General features: G+C 38.5%; 1 protein-coding gene across 12 annotated transcripts in view; it reads right to left on the bottom strand.

The window, feature by feature from the left end:
* The window catches only part of ATP2B2 (ATPase plasma membrane Ca2+ transporting 2), a 432,089-nt gene that overhangs the window by 41,132 nt on the left and 375,880 nt on the right, over positions 1-15,077 (bottom strand). For all 12 annotated transcript variants that reach the window (XR_008821629.1, XM_056337586.1, XM_056337596.1 and 9 more), the window contains 4 exons: positions 14,688-14,922; positions 8,762-8,941; positions 7,622-7,709; positions 262-368 (listed from right to left, as the gene is read on the bottom strand). Coding sequence is in view for 11 of the 12 variants with exons in the window: in XM_056337586.1 (XP_056193561.1) it covers positions 262-368; positions 7,622-7,709; positions 8,762-8,941; positions 14,688-14,922 (610 nt within the window). In the remaining variant the exon portion in view is untranslated. The remainder of the gene's footprint in view (positions 1-261; positions 369-7,621; positions 7,710-8,761; positions 8,942-14,687; positions 14,923-15,077) is intronic.

The following is a 15,077-nucleotide window of genomic DNA, read 5'->3' on the forward strand; positions in this document are numbered from 1 at the left end:
TTTTTCTGTATTGGCACGGGATTCTCCATATAGCAAATAATTACCTTCAACAAAATACTGAAAAAGTATCACAGCAAGCAATGTCAGTGAATCTAACAGAGTAAATGAAAGGATTCTGAAGCAAAATAACTTACCCTCTCCCATATAATGCTTCACTGACAAGTAATAACTAAACAACTTTGTCAAGACTTAATGAATGGAAAACTTCTTACAGCAAATTTATAATGACACAAACATCAATAAATATGCTCAAGATTATACCATTGCAAAGCCAACATCAGCTTTTTTAAGTGCTGGTCCATCGTTCGTCCCATCACCAGTCACAGCTACAACCTGCCTCTGTTCCACCTGTGTGCTGTCAATGATACCTGCAAAAAATGCGTATGTGTGTGTACAAATACATATATCAAAAATAATATAGCAGGATAAAATGTCCCTCTAAAAAACAGCAGGGTCTGTGTAATATAAACTACGTAATATCACACAAGTCTTACAGAGCTTAACAGAGTTGATTTTTAATAACGATGAAGGCAGTGTCAACACCACTATACACTACTAGAATTTACATGGAAAGTTCTGATCCTGCATCACCAAAACATCAACAAAACTTGCACAGACTTCAAAGGGAATGAGATCAGCTCATTATGTACTTTTGGAGAATTACTGTTTAAAATTATGTGTCACAGTAAACCCATTTCAGCCCAGCTCTCTGATTAAATATCAATGGAAAGGATTTGCCAAAGTCTTAAGTTTATGCTTAAAGCTCTCCTAAACTGGGACCGAAGCGTACTATCTGCTTTACTGGGATGCCTTCTGGCAGTCAGTTTAACCTAAGGATAACAAATGCCATTGATGAATTTTATTTAGCTGGAGCCAGATTAGCATTTTAACAGCCATGTTCAATTCTGCCAAACAATGATTAAGAAGATATAAAATAATTCTTTACATTCTGCAGCAAAACATTGTAAAAAATAGACATAATAAAATAATTTCTACTTTCATTTTTGGATCATTTGAGAAAATAAAGCACTTTTCACTTAGTGAATCAAGTTTCACCAATTGGCCTCCAGGGAATTATTTTCCACTTATGCAGATGGGCAAAATACAGAAAAGAATAAAGTCTTTTTCTAAGGTTACAGAAGAAGCCGTGTTTTAATAGGATGGGGACCATTCACCACCCATGTTTTTATTCCCATGTCAGTCTCCATTTGAGTACGAGTCCAGAATACAGGGTTGTTGTGTAAGACACAAGAACACCTTTCCGTATGAATAACTCCGGGGCGAAAAAATCGCAAAATTTATTTTACTAACACATTTTGCACAGTCATAACCTCTAGAAACAATTATCAAAACCTACCCAGTGCGAAAAGCTTTCACTCTAGTCTGGAAAATAAATAACTCATATATCAGATAACTAACCAGAAATAGGAAATTGCAGATTACAGAGCAATAGCTGCCTCCTGGCAAGGTTCAGGCTTATCAGGCACCCAGAAGATTGCAATGCAGTGTGGAAGCAGTTAGTGTCCCGTATTTTTCATTCTTATGAAGATCAGAAAAAAACCTATTCACTTTCTATTGCCAGTATGAACTCCAATAAATGGCACATTACTCTGATAAGCTCTTATAATTAGAGCTTTCAATTTGTTGGGGTGATTTGCCTTCGGTATTTCTAAATAAATAGGAACATCTTCAGCCACTACCGTTAAAGGCATTTATCCCGGTCTTCCCTTCGTGTTATTAACACATCCTTTGATGTTAAATTAATTGTTTAAGCCTCTGAAAAAATTCATTAAAATCTCTGACACATCATGATATTAACTGCTCCAAACAGGTAGACAGCATCCTCTCACAACTGGATTCCAAATGGCAGCGCAACCCAAATCAAGTTGAAGAGGCTTTAACAAATGACCTCCTAACACAGATGTATAAAGTGCTCTAATGTCGATGACTATACCACCAACCGCCTTGCATCAGCCAATTGCTGGCAGCAGCTACAGAATCTGCAAGGTTTAGCATTCATTTACAAGGTTTAGTGTCATTTTTATCACTAAAAGCAAATTATGCAGACACGATAAGCCCAACACCCTCCAGAGCACAGAACTGCATCATCAGCAGTCACGGAAAAAGATAGATAAAATAACTCGGTTATCATCAGCATCTCAGCCACGGCCTTCACCACAGTGACCGCTGCTGGTGTCGTCAGAAATGTCGTGCCTTCAATGCGTGGCACAACACCGTGCGGGCAGAACGCGGTGGTAGCCATAGGAAGCGAGAAGATCTTTGCAGAGTTTTCATTTGTGCATCAGATAAATTTCTAAAATGGAGCAGTAGTGATTATTTGGGATTCAGAGGATTTATCATAGCTATTCTTATGCTTCCTGACTTCTGCGTGCACTCTTTAATCTGTCCCTCCTCCCCTTCCTCGCCTTTCTGAGTGCTTGTCTTCTTTCCAGCGCTCACCTCCTTCCTAACCACATTCACTTTTACATTTTTTTTTCTTTCTTTTACATCATTCTGTTGATAGTTGTGATAAAGCGTCACCTCAAGCGTTTTCAAGTAGTAGGTCTGTATAGATTTTGCAGTGTCAGAGGCGAAGCAGAAGAGGGTTCTCCTCCCTCTGCTGTCCTACGCTGCAGAGAGCAACTGCCTCGGTGCTCAGTGAAAAATGGGAGGGCGTGACCTGGCAGATGGCCAGCAGAGAGAATGCCCATTTCTTTAACATTCACTGGCCTTTCCACCCACCCAAAACAGCTAAAAAGAAGCTTCAGTATTAATCAGTCATGTCTAACAGCCAGGTAACATCTCCAATATCAACTGCTTTACTCCAGCTGAATACGCTTACATACAGTGTTTAACAGGTCTGCAAGTACAGCAGGGGAATTCCTGAAGCTCTGCCAAGCTCCCTCTCAGAACAGCCTTTGCTGTTTCATGGGTCTGTTCCCTCATCTTACGCTTTTTGACTGTGACTTTCCTCAGACAAAAAGAATTTTATCCAACAGCCACAGGAACACACCTTGAGCCCAACACGCCAGCATATGTGTCCCACATAGCAGCGCCGCAGGAATGCGGGGAGCAGTCAGGCTGCTCGCCTACGGAGCAAGTTTTCAGAGCAAGCAGCTTGTGCCTGATGAGGGAAGAGCTGGTGTTTAAAACAACCGTGTACAGCTATCCAGGGGGCACGACATGCACAAGCCTGCTGGAAAAGGTACCAGCACTGCGTACGCAGCTGGAAGTGAAATATATCCTGTATCTCCCACCTTCCTCCCTTCTAACATTAAGCAAGCATTACATCAAATCCACTCAGGATAATCAGGAAAGAATATTAACCGACAATGTGTCTTCCAGTTCTTCTACAAGGAGCTATCTGTACCCGTGGCTCAGATCAAAACCATGACATATAGCCTTGGGTTCTCCCTTTATTGCAGAACAAACGCTGCTTTAATATCGAAACAATTCCTCCTTGCGTTGTCACCCTTAGAGTCACATCAGGAAGGAACCATCGGTGCTGGGAGAAAAAAAGTTCCTGGTTCACCTGGTTTCTAGATCTCTTCCTGTCTCAACTGCTAAACTCAAAACAGGCAGGAAAAACTGAGCTACAGTTGAGCATTGTAGAGATGCACACCAGTTCTGGTGTTCCTGAGGCAGTGAAGCTGATCAGCCCCTATGCTTACACCTATTTATATTTCTTTGACAAGCTAAACACAGATGCAGTAACGTATCTTCCTAGGCATGTTCCCTTCAGATTAGTTTTTAATAGTTCCAAACTTTCTGAAGCTCCCTGCTAGTTTAACAGGAATTTAGAAAGTCTGTCTGAAAGAGAAAATGTGAATTCACTTTAGCTACACGCTGACATATGTGCAGGAACAGAGCTGTAAAGGCTCATGTGGAAGTGTTACAGGTAGCGCTGGGGACAGCAGAGGTAACTGTCAGGGGAAGGGCGCTCCCAAGGTCCTGAGGCCGCAAGGGCAGAGCGCGGCTAAAGCCCACCGATCCCCGCGCTGAGCGCGTGCCACCACCGTGTTATATTCCAAGACTGCCAGGCTGAAGGGGGGCCCTGAAGGCACCAGTGCCTCCCACCAGGTTCCACTGAACGCAGGCTACAGAGCCCTGCCCTCAGGTGAGTGCTGAGTGAGTGCTCACAGCGCAGGCGGCCGCGCACTCACACGCTGGATGCCTCCTGCTGCCTCCCTACTGCTCTCCTGCTCCGCACTCCAGCGGAGGCTTGGCTGAAGCTGACTTTTTACACTGTGGCACAGGTTATCATTCTGAATATTTCTTCAGATGCATTTGAAGAAAAAATACATTAAAATTTTCTCTCAAATGAAAATCAAAACCACTTGCAATTTGCAACATGCTGACATGTAATCTCAGAATTTTAATTAATGCACTTTTCTATATTTTTATTATTCTATCTAGTCTCATAGCATGTCTGTGTTAATGAGGTCATGAATATAATACCATCCCATGCAATAATATTTGCAATATTTTAGTAATTAAATCATAGCATGGCCACGTTAATGAGGTCATGAATGTAATACTATCCCATGCAATAATATTTGAAATATTTTAGTAATTGAGGGTAATTATTAAAAATATTTTCTTCTTTAAAGTTCCTTTCCTGCTTGTCAATAAATCACCCTTACATGAGAATAGATTTTAATATCACAGAAAAATAATTTCAGCCTAATTTAAACATATTGGAAAGCACAGCTTCTTTAACTGATAAACTGCATATTTATTTGGTCTTCTTTATGCCTTCTGTTAAGATGATATTCCCCATCAGTACTAAACATTTGCTTCCAATAACATTTTAAAAAACAATATGATATGCATTTTTACTTCTTATATTTAGAAATAGGGTAAAAAAATCTTGAATAATACCAATGGATGTCAGAAAATCCATTTAAAAATGGTATTTCAGTTGGATTGAGATATCTAACATTTTTCACTGAAGCACTTCATGATGATAAACCATTTTGACATTTTTTTTTCAATCTACCTCTACTTCAAAGCCATAAATATTTGACAGAAACTGTCTGCCCAGCCTGAAATGCTGAACCATGCCTTTCTCTAGTCCCTTAGCAGTAGTAAAAACAAAAACGCAAAATAAAGTTGATTCTTTTGCTGGGTGGGATTGTGCTATGTTAAGGAGGAAAAATATTCCCTCCAGCAGCTGTATGTCATTAAAAATTAAATATAAAAAAAGTTTATTTTGTGATGTGTGTTTTTACCCTAGAGCAGATAGAACACATCAAAGAAGAGAAAATCCTCTTTATCCCTCAAGTGTCTGAGAAAAACATAACATTTTAACAAGAGGCCCAAAACTAGTGAACACTTAAATAGTTTCTTGTAATTTTTAATGGCCCGTGGAGCATTACCAGCCAAAAAATTCCATCATAATTTTCCACAGACTTGTTCTCGAACTTTGTTAGATACTTAATTGCTCTATCATTTGACCCAGTCACATCGATAAAAAATTAATTGTATTAGTTGCATACAGCATTCAGTAGTAGTAAATATCTTTTGAATTGTCAAAGTGCCTATGCTATAAAACAATAATTTGTTGCTTATTTTTCTTCAGCTCTTTACTGATTTCATTTTCCCTGGCAAAGGTTTCATTTTCCTCTTAACAGAAAATCCTGAATGATTCAAACGAGTACTCCCAAGGGACTTATTTAATCTGCTTAATGAAACACAAATTGTTGTGTGTTTCTGAAACAAGTAAACTATTAGGCTGTGCAAGTCATCCTCTCAGAGCTATAAGATGGTATTTTATATATACCAGGGAAGTGAGGAGACTTCAGCTAATTTTAATACTGAGCTACAGAGCTAGTAATGTTGTCCAAACCAATAGTGTCCAAACCTTCTCAATCATGAACGCCTACTGGTAAAATCTTTTTGAGCAACACCCCCAAAATACATACACTATTTATAAATTATACATATGTACTACTGTACTAATATATTATATACATTTTATATATATATATATAGTATATATTTATATATCTTGTATATTTTATATAAATATATAAATATATAAATAAAGGGATGAAACAGAGCTGAAATAAACAGTATTTAAAGAATATTCTTCTTTTTAATAATGGTAAAAAATATCTTCTGCCTGCATCCCAGTGAACTGTCCCTGAGGTGTGTGCACCCCAGTTCAGAGCTCACGGGACTAAAGAGCGGCTGGAGTGGGTGAGTGACAGCAGTATGACTCCAGCTGCCTTACAAGACATCTGAGTTCTCCTGCATGGTCCACACTTCCATAGCTCATCACATAACCTCGTCCCAATCCCATAGGATCCAACTGATCCAATCTTCAAATTCATAATGGAACTTCTGCTCTAAAGTCATTTAGGCATTTATTTAAATTACGTGATGTTCAAAAGCCTTTGTAATCAGACATTTATGAAGTCATATCGATAAAACCTTGCCATACAAAAAGGATTTCCTGCCTACGTGTGGATTATTATTTAAGCAGACAACCAGCTGAAGAAATGTAACTGATCAGCTGGATCCCCTCCCAGACTTTAGCACCTCCAAGAATTGCTAAGAAGGGTCTCTAGAGTCTGTCTAGGGCCTTACCACAATAACCCAGTTCTCTCCCCATCCGGCAGCCAGCACACACAGTCACCCGCTACCAGGGCTTCTGCCTGTGCTGGCCCCCTTCTCATCACTGTCAGCAATGATGGTATTCCTGATCAGAAAGTTTCTGATCTCATCAGCTGTCTTTTAAGAGTGAGCTTCAGAGTCAACAGGACATTTCAAGTCAACAAGAAGCATGAGCTACAGATAAGAAGAAGGCTTTATGAAGAAAACTGCGACTAAATCCCTCTTTCGTAGGAGCATTCCATCTGCAGACAATGTGGTACAAGAATATAATTTGTCTGGTGCGGTTTTTATAGGACAAAAACATACGCTAAAAATACAGCCAGAAATCTAAAGGAAGCCAATGCAAATCATACAATTAGTGAGCCTACAGGAAAACAGAATTGGTTTGAAATACGTATCTCTGTTCATGTAATGCTAAAGAGGGCAGCTCCTAGTTACATGGAATAACTGCTATTGTAACATCAAAAATTTTTTATCTTGGAATAATACTATTTAAAAATAACTGTGGGAGAACAGATGCACTTGAATGACTTGATTTACTCTAAATTAGATTATCCTCGTTTTCTTCATAAAGAGGTATAGGCAAAGACTATGAAATCTAGCCACCCTCTTGTATATATGAAGAACAACCTATTTCTCAACAATTATTTCTTTCTGACCAGCAAACACATATTTTCTCTTCCAAACTAGGGCCTGATTCCAGTTGAATTAAAAGTCAAAAGGCAAATGTGAGATTGCCTACATCTACTTGCCAGACATCTTATTGATATTTCTGTTATTCCTGCCAACCAGTTTCCTATTATTCTCCATGTGATGGCTCAGGTAGAAGGCAAACACGAGAGACTCGGTCACTTGCAAAACCGCCTTGCATTCTGCATAGCTGCTCAATTAGCAACTCAGATATATTCGTAACAGTACAATTTTTACAACGCAGATGATGTGCCGAGCATACTTCAGTAACTTCGGCATTAATTACACACACACAAAGGTAGTCCCCACGCACCTTTTACCAAAGTGTGTTTGTCCGTGGGAGATGAACGAGCAAGCACCCGAAGCTTTGGCCAGATTTTGTCAATCCGCTCTTGCTCAATCTGGAGCGGGGGAACACAAAAAAAAAAAAAAAATCCAAAACAGTAAAACTGTTAGCCTGTGATTAGCAAAATATATTGGTGTCCATGTGTCAGATGATAGTCTTCACTGCTCAGATCTGCAACTCTTCTCCAAAAGCACAGAAAAACTAGAACAATGCTGCAAATGAAGTCAAGGTCAAAAGTGGGCAGTTTTCTCCTACGAAAGCTCAGCTGTTGGCTAATGTACGGAAAATTTTGCCACAGTATCTGATCATCTTTATGGATAATTCCACTCAGAGTCATGACTCTAGATACAGGATAGTGGAGTTCATCAAAGTTGATCAAACATGTTTACAAGTAAAAGTGTGTTGTTCTATTCTACATTTGAATCCAAGTTCTTTGCTTCACTGTGGCACCAATAATAGTAGAATTTCCCCTGCAGACCAATAGCAACAAGGACAAATCTGTGGCATATACCAACATTCCCAGGATCCCATCAATCAATGCAAAGAGTAAACAACTGTGTATGTCTGTTAACGATGGGCTCGAAGAGACAGTGTAGTTTACTTTTTTAAAGGTGACTTCAATAACTTGTGTGTTAGCTCCATCTTTTATGAGGAGTTAAAAATCTCCTGAAGAATAGATGATTACACAAATCATTACTGAGCGGATATAGCAGTATGTTAGATAAAGTGGTATAAAATAAAGACATGAGAGGAGCTGCTTCTTAGTACAGATTGCATTTTTATGAGACAGACCTGCAAAGTGCTGTTGAGTTCCTTCTCCTCTTTGCTAACAAACTTCCTTTCATGCGCTTAGTTTTGATTTCGTGTAGACCAGGTTCTACAAACTGCTGAATGGGGCTAGCACTAAACTGGGAGTAGCTCTGTGTGATGAAAAGTCTGCATTTTCACTGGTACTTTCAATTGCAAAAGGCTAGTGGTAGGAAGAAGTAGCAGTCTCTCAGAGTATGGATATGAGGTACACATCTATGCAGGAGAACCAACATTTCCGTGTTCTCACTATTTTTTAATACATATTTATAATAGGTATGGATTTAATATATTAATTACCTCTCCCTTCTCATTTCGGATCCTTCTGTTGAACTCTTTCCCTTCAAGGCAAAGAAAGTCTTCTCCTGGATGAATGATTCCACATTTTATGGCGATGGCACGTGCTGTGTTGATGTTGTCTCCAGTGACCATGCGGACTGTAATTCCAGCTCGCTGGCACTTTCTTATGGCTTCTGGGACCTACAAAAGCAATATAACAGGAAAGAAAATTCCTTGATAAGAGATAAAATCTAAAGTCGGGTGTTTCCAATCAGAATATTTTGAGGCTAAGAAATTCATGAAGCAAAAAGAGAAATCATACATGTTACGGCATATTATAGCCACCTGACTATTACAGAATTGAGGTTATACCACAGGCAAGACAAATCTTGTAACAAGAAGCACACAAATTGTTTTTTCGATCAGTTGCCTAAAGCTTCACCTGACTTTAATAAAAAGGAGTGCTCTGCAGCTTTGTTGATCTTTAGCATCAAGGCACAGCATGCTGAACCTAAAATACTCAACCTACACGTAAATATGAACTGAGAACACATGTATTTTGTACAGAAAATTACCTAATTTCTGATCCAAACTTTCAGTAAGATTATCTAAAAAGTTAATGTAGTTTAGCACTGCTACACCAATTCATGCATATCAGCAGGTAGAATTCCTATATATACAAGTTCAAAATTCCATGTGTAATTTACATATTTCAAAAATGTAAAAATGAAGCATGAGGTTAGTTATACTCCCTTCTGCAGGAGACTAACTTTTCCTACTGTACAGTATACACACCTGGGAAAGAGAATTCAGCATGGAACAGGGTCTGTGAGATTAATGTAGAAGCTATATACTAATTGCCATCATTTGCAGCTTATTAAAAAAAATAATAATTTTTGTAATTAAAATGTGCAAAAGCTAGGGAATCAATTCCTAAAAATTAAATAAAGCTCTCTTAATACAGCTACTTGGGTATACGAAGCCAGTGCGTATAGAAAGGCTAAATACCTATAGCTGTTTCAGACAAGGGAAAAATTATATTCCCTCAAACTATACAATAATTAATTATAATTTATTAATTTAAGAAAGGGTATCAAAATGGATATTACTTTATACAACAGGAAAGCCGCACTATATTCTTCTGCCAGTTCAGTGCAGCTTGCTGATCGTAACCTCTACCATAGATGTTAGTGTACTGTAGAACTCAACTCCCATTAGACTGGATTAATCTCATCCAGTAGTACAGAAAATACTAAGAAAAGGAGCTACCATCTACAGCACTACAATGTTAATTTTGTGCACTTCTAGATATTTTAATTTCCTCTACAGTCACAAGTACGAAACACCGCTGATGGCAGGACATTGCCTGTTACATGACAACCGCTGCTCTGATCCAGGGGTCAAATCCTGGGCTTCTAACGATGTGATGGGGCCAGAAAGGCTGTATGTCTTGGACCGTGCGTCAGGCTGAAATTATGCACCCCTAAACCCTACTGTAGGTAATAATTATTCTAATCAATGAATACAGTTTCACACTGCGTTACTGCATCTTTATTAAAGGCAGTTGTGAAGCTTCTCTTTTCCAGAACGCCTCACTAAACTAACCCCTGAAGACCAGACCAGTACTTTTCCCATGGCTACAAAGATGACTCCACCGTCAGACTGCATCCACAGAAGGTGCTCTTTGCAGAAGGACTCTCTGTCAATACAGATTACAGAACCAAGAGAAAAACTAAGGGACAGAGGTTTCTCTTTCCACCTCCTCATCTCTACTGAGAATATTCTTCCCAAAAGTTGTATGCTAGAAACATTTGGACCTGAAGCCTTTTAACATTACAAAGTAGACTGCTAGGGGGGACATACAATCAGATTAAATCTTTTACTTAAGCAAATTACTCCTGATTTACCCACTTTCCACATTAATAACCCTGACCACATCCCATTTGCCGATTTGGAATGCTCTTAGTATCCACTTCAGCTGTGGTGACCCTCATGCATAGGGCAGGACAGATTTAGATGACTATCTGTAAAACCTGCACAGGGTATGAACCATGAAGGAGAAAAATAAATTACAGTGCAAACAGAAAAAAAGCTCTAGTCCGTCAAGTGCCAGTCCTATTAAACAAGGTCATGGGAGGACAACCTAGTTTCAAATGCATCTCAAACTCACATATAACTTAAGAAGTAATTATATTTTCCTCTTCCCTCATTTTTTGGACAGCTGGTGGGTGGTATCTTATTTAATACTGTGTACAGTAATTACAGTTAAAATATTGTTCATATTTTGTTATTGCTGTAATGAAGAAAGAGTGTTGGCAGACTGAGTGGGCAGTGGAAGTAGATATTTTCCATCAGTTTTGCAGAGCTTAGGTACACACTTCAAGATTTTCTGGTTTATTTTCTCTCTGCAAAGAAAACCTTCTAATGCATGCATGCATACACTGTCCAATGCAGGAATATCCATCAGAATCAGGTGACGAATAAATAGGTGAACATTTGGAAGTGATTTATGCTCATCTCCCAGAAATAACAGATTGTAGGCGTACATTGGCAAATCAGTATAAGCCAGTACAGACTCATTAAAATTAATCCAAAAAGACTGTCAAAAATCAACAGAGAATCTATACAGGAACAAGACGTCATTCTATTTGTTCTCTTGTATAATTATCAAAGGGGGGGGGGGGGAGGGGGGCGGATAGGGGGACACACCAACAAACCCCCTCCACACACACACACAAATAAATATCAAGCAGGTATTTCAGTGCTTGCTAAAACCAATTGCTGATGAAGAATAGGCTCGTGTCTGAATTAACCTAGGAATTATGCAGAAGTCATGGTTCCACTCCAGATAAAGCTGGTCATTTGCTGGACATCACCGTTGAATAATTCATCCATATAGTTTCTTTTAAGGTATGGAAGGAAATGTAAGTGCAAGAAAGCTCCCAGCAGTATCATCAGAACAGATGTAGCACTCATATCTGAAACCATGCTAGCATGACACCACTGACACTGCAGGTATCCACATTTTTAAACACTCCCAGGATGCACATGAGCAAAGTGCCACAGGAGCTCTGTGGAAACAAGGAAGCCACCTTTTCACATGTGTTAACTCCCACAGTCATCTCAGGGAAAAGGAAAAAACAGCCTTTCCCAGGAAAAACAAGAACATAATTTAAGGGAAACTAAAGGCTTCCAGGATGGTGACATTGGATTGTTTCACTGGAATTATTAATCTCTCAATTCTGTCAGAATAAATTCTGATATCCAGGAATACTGAGAATATGAACAAAAAGACAGTAGCAGTAATATTTCTAGTCTTTTGTGTTATTTTTTCCTTACAAAAGCAGTTGAAAATTCCGTGGTCACTCCATTTAATAAGTGGCCTTAACTCTGGCAAAATAGTAAGGTCCCTTGTAAGAGCTCAACATCTTACTATTTGCATCTACAATGGTGATTTCACCACTGTAATATACGTATATTACGCTGTCCCCACTGACTCAGATATACCACACCTAGGCAGTTTCTCTGAAATTCATGGGTTGGGGGTTTTTTTGATTCATTTCTTTCTCCTAAAGTACTGCTGCTTTTTACCAATGTGCAGAGTAGTAATAATTCAAACATTGTTTTAAATGTTCTTATTAAGTTATTACCGATTTAAAACAGTCAAAAGGGGCAAGGGGGAAAAAAATAATTCAAAAAACAAAGTCCTCCAAAAAATTTTGTCCAACATTTGGTAAAATTCTGAAATTATAAACATTTTTTTGTGTGTCTTACAATGAAGTAGAGAAGTGTTACTGTATATTCTGGTGTTAAACTACAAGAAACTCAATACATTATTCAAATAATTATCTAGAAATAACATGTGTTCCTGCCTTGATCTTCTTTGATTCTTTACATAGAAGTCAGACCTGACCTCTTTATTTTTAGCAACATTATTCATTTTTACCTCAAGCTCCTAAGAAATCATTCCTTACGAGATGAGAGCAGTTCTCTTATAAAACACACTCACAATAACCACATGAAAGGATAGTTTCCAGCTATTTTCAATAATAACTGCAAATACCGCTGCTACCCATTCCCTCAGCCTGTCGTACCACACGCAACCTGACAAAGTTATTTTCTAACGACATGTGTCATTAATCGCTTTTGGAGGGAAAGAGGACAGATTCATAGTTCCAATGTTCACTGACGGTTAAAATTTTTCTGAGTTTATATATATGTGAGCTTGAGCATTAAGGGATTATTGCAGATGTAACATTTTAAGAATGTTTTAAAACATTTTTAAAGACTTGCAATGTCAGGTGTGGGGACAGATGGATTAGCAGCAAGACACTATCTGATGACAGATAAAGTGAATGCTGTTTATCTGAAGACTGCGGAGATAAGGAGTTTATCATACAGTTTTCACCTAAGCAAGATTTAGCTTATATTATAACCTTCTTGATACTGAAAAAAGCCCAAGAATGTCCATTATCATGCAAAGCATAGTTACACAGTTGGTACCTGTAGTTGTAATTATATTAATCTAATGTATATGTAATTAAATGCTATTTCCAAAGTTACAGCAGTCAGAAGTATGTAAGAGCCTACTTTATATAAAGGACTTGGGGAAACAAAATTTATACTTTTGATGGTTTACTAAAAAAAAATGAATTTCCTAACATGTCTACATTGCCACCGATTCTCAGTGAATCAAACACAACAGATGTAGGCGTGATTAAAAAATGATCCAGCACAACTGTAAAACAAGACAGAAGAATAAAAAAGACAAAGATTGCTACCGAGCTCTTCTGCAGCATCAGAACCCACTCTTTTTTGTATAAAGGAAATGTAAATTATCTTTCAATGACCTTACTCCAAAGCAAGCCACGCTCACTAACCATCTACTGCAATGACAGCAGAAATGAAGGGTGGATTTCTCGGAGTGAAACAGTGCTAACGGCTCCCCTTGTTTGCATGAGGTGCCGGGGCAGGTGCTCTCACATCGCATCTCACGGCTGCAGCGGTGCCTACACACCCACCGTGGCCACACACACTGAGTCAGAAAGAAAAGCACCACAGACAGACACGGTGAACGTGTGCGTTTTACACTCAGCACTTGCCACTTTGGGACTTACCTTCTGTCACTCTTTCTAAACTGTAAAACGGAATTAATTCTCCACTGTCAAAATTAATTATCAATACTGTATACCTAGGCCACAAACAAACTTTCTACCTCTTAATCTACCCTTTGTTCTACTGTAGTAATGTAATTTACAAGCGTAGTAGCAGCCACGTGCTTCCAATGTGCACACCCAATACTGATCCTCTCAATTTAGTCCAGTTGAAATTTTAGTCACATTTTTACAAGCCATGTAAGTATAGTAGCCATGAAATCTTCAGCCTTTCCATGGCAAAGCTTTTCCTTGTCCAAATGCAACATTAAAAACAGTTCTCCTGAGTAGCCACCAGTTACAACCATAAGATAATTAGTGAAGTGGCAACTGTTACCTTAAAAGACAAAGCTCCAAGACTGCATGCAATTTCTGTGGAAAGTGAGCACGCCACAGTTATAATCACATCAATTACAATCACTGCACGGCTTTTCTCTACTTCAGGAGCTGCACATCACTGCGCTATTAAAGGAAAAAATTTAATATCTGGGAGCATAATAAAACTTTTGCTCATCAGCCTTCCTGTATAATACTCCTTGACAGGTTAACTCACCTCAATCCTGCAGTTCAAAAAGCCCTATTTTGCTTTATTTAAATATTGGTTGATTGATAGTTAATTTTTATCAGGTTAATTATTTGACTTTTTATCAAGTAAACTCTATTTCTAAAGCTCACTTCCATCTTCTGTGACAAAGCTAATAAAACACCCCAAAAACATAATCTTCAAGAAATCTGTAGTTCGATTTATGTTCAGTTCTCTGCGAAATGCTTTATGACGTAAGAATTCGGCATACCTCTGGCCTTACTGGGTCTTCAATGCCAACAACACAAATGCAAGTCAGGTCAGATAATATGTCATTTTCATTGTCCCAGTCAGGCTCCGGGCTGCTGTTAAAGTCTCGGAAAGCAACACAGATAGTTCTCAGTCCATCACAGGCCATAGGTTCAATCACTTTCTTCACCATTTCATCTCGGTCACGAGGTCTGAAGACACGAGGTTCACCAGCGGCATTAAGGATCCTGGAACATCTTTTTTTATTCAAGAAAAGAAAAAAAAAAAAAAAAGTTGATTTTGTATTTGCCTGACTGCTGAAAAGTATTTCCTTGTATCAGCTCATTTCATTCAACTCTCTCTTGTTTTGATGGCAAATTTTAAATTTCTAAATTAAACAAGAAGATTCACT

Source organism: Falco biarmicus, chromosome 4 (genome assembly GCF_023638135.1).
Source record: "Falco biarmicus isolate bFalBia1 chromosome 4, bFalBia1.pri, whole genome shotgun sequence".
NCBI lineage: Eukaryota > Metazoa > Chordata > Aves > Falconiformes > Falconidae > Falco > Falco biarmicus.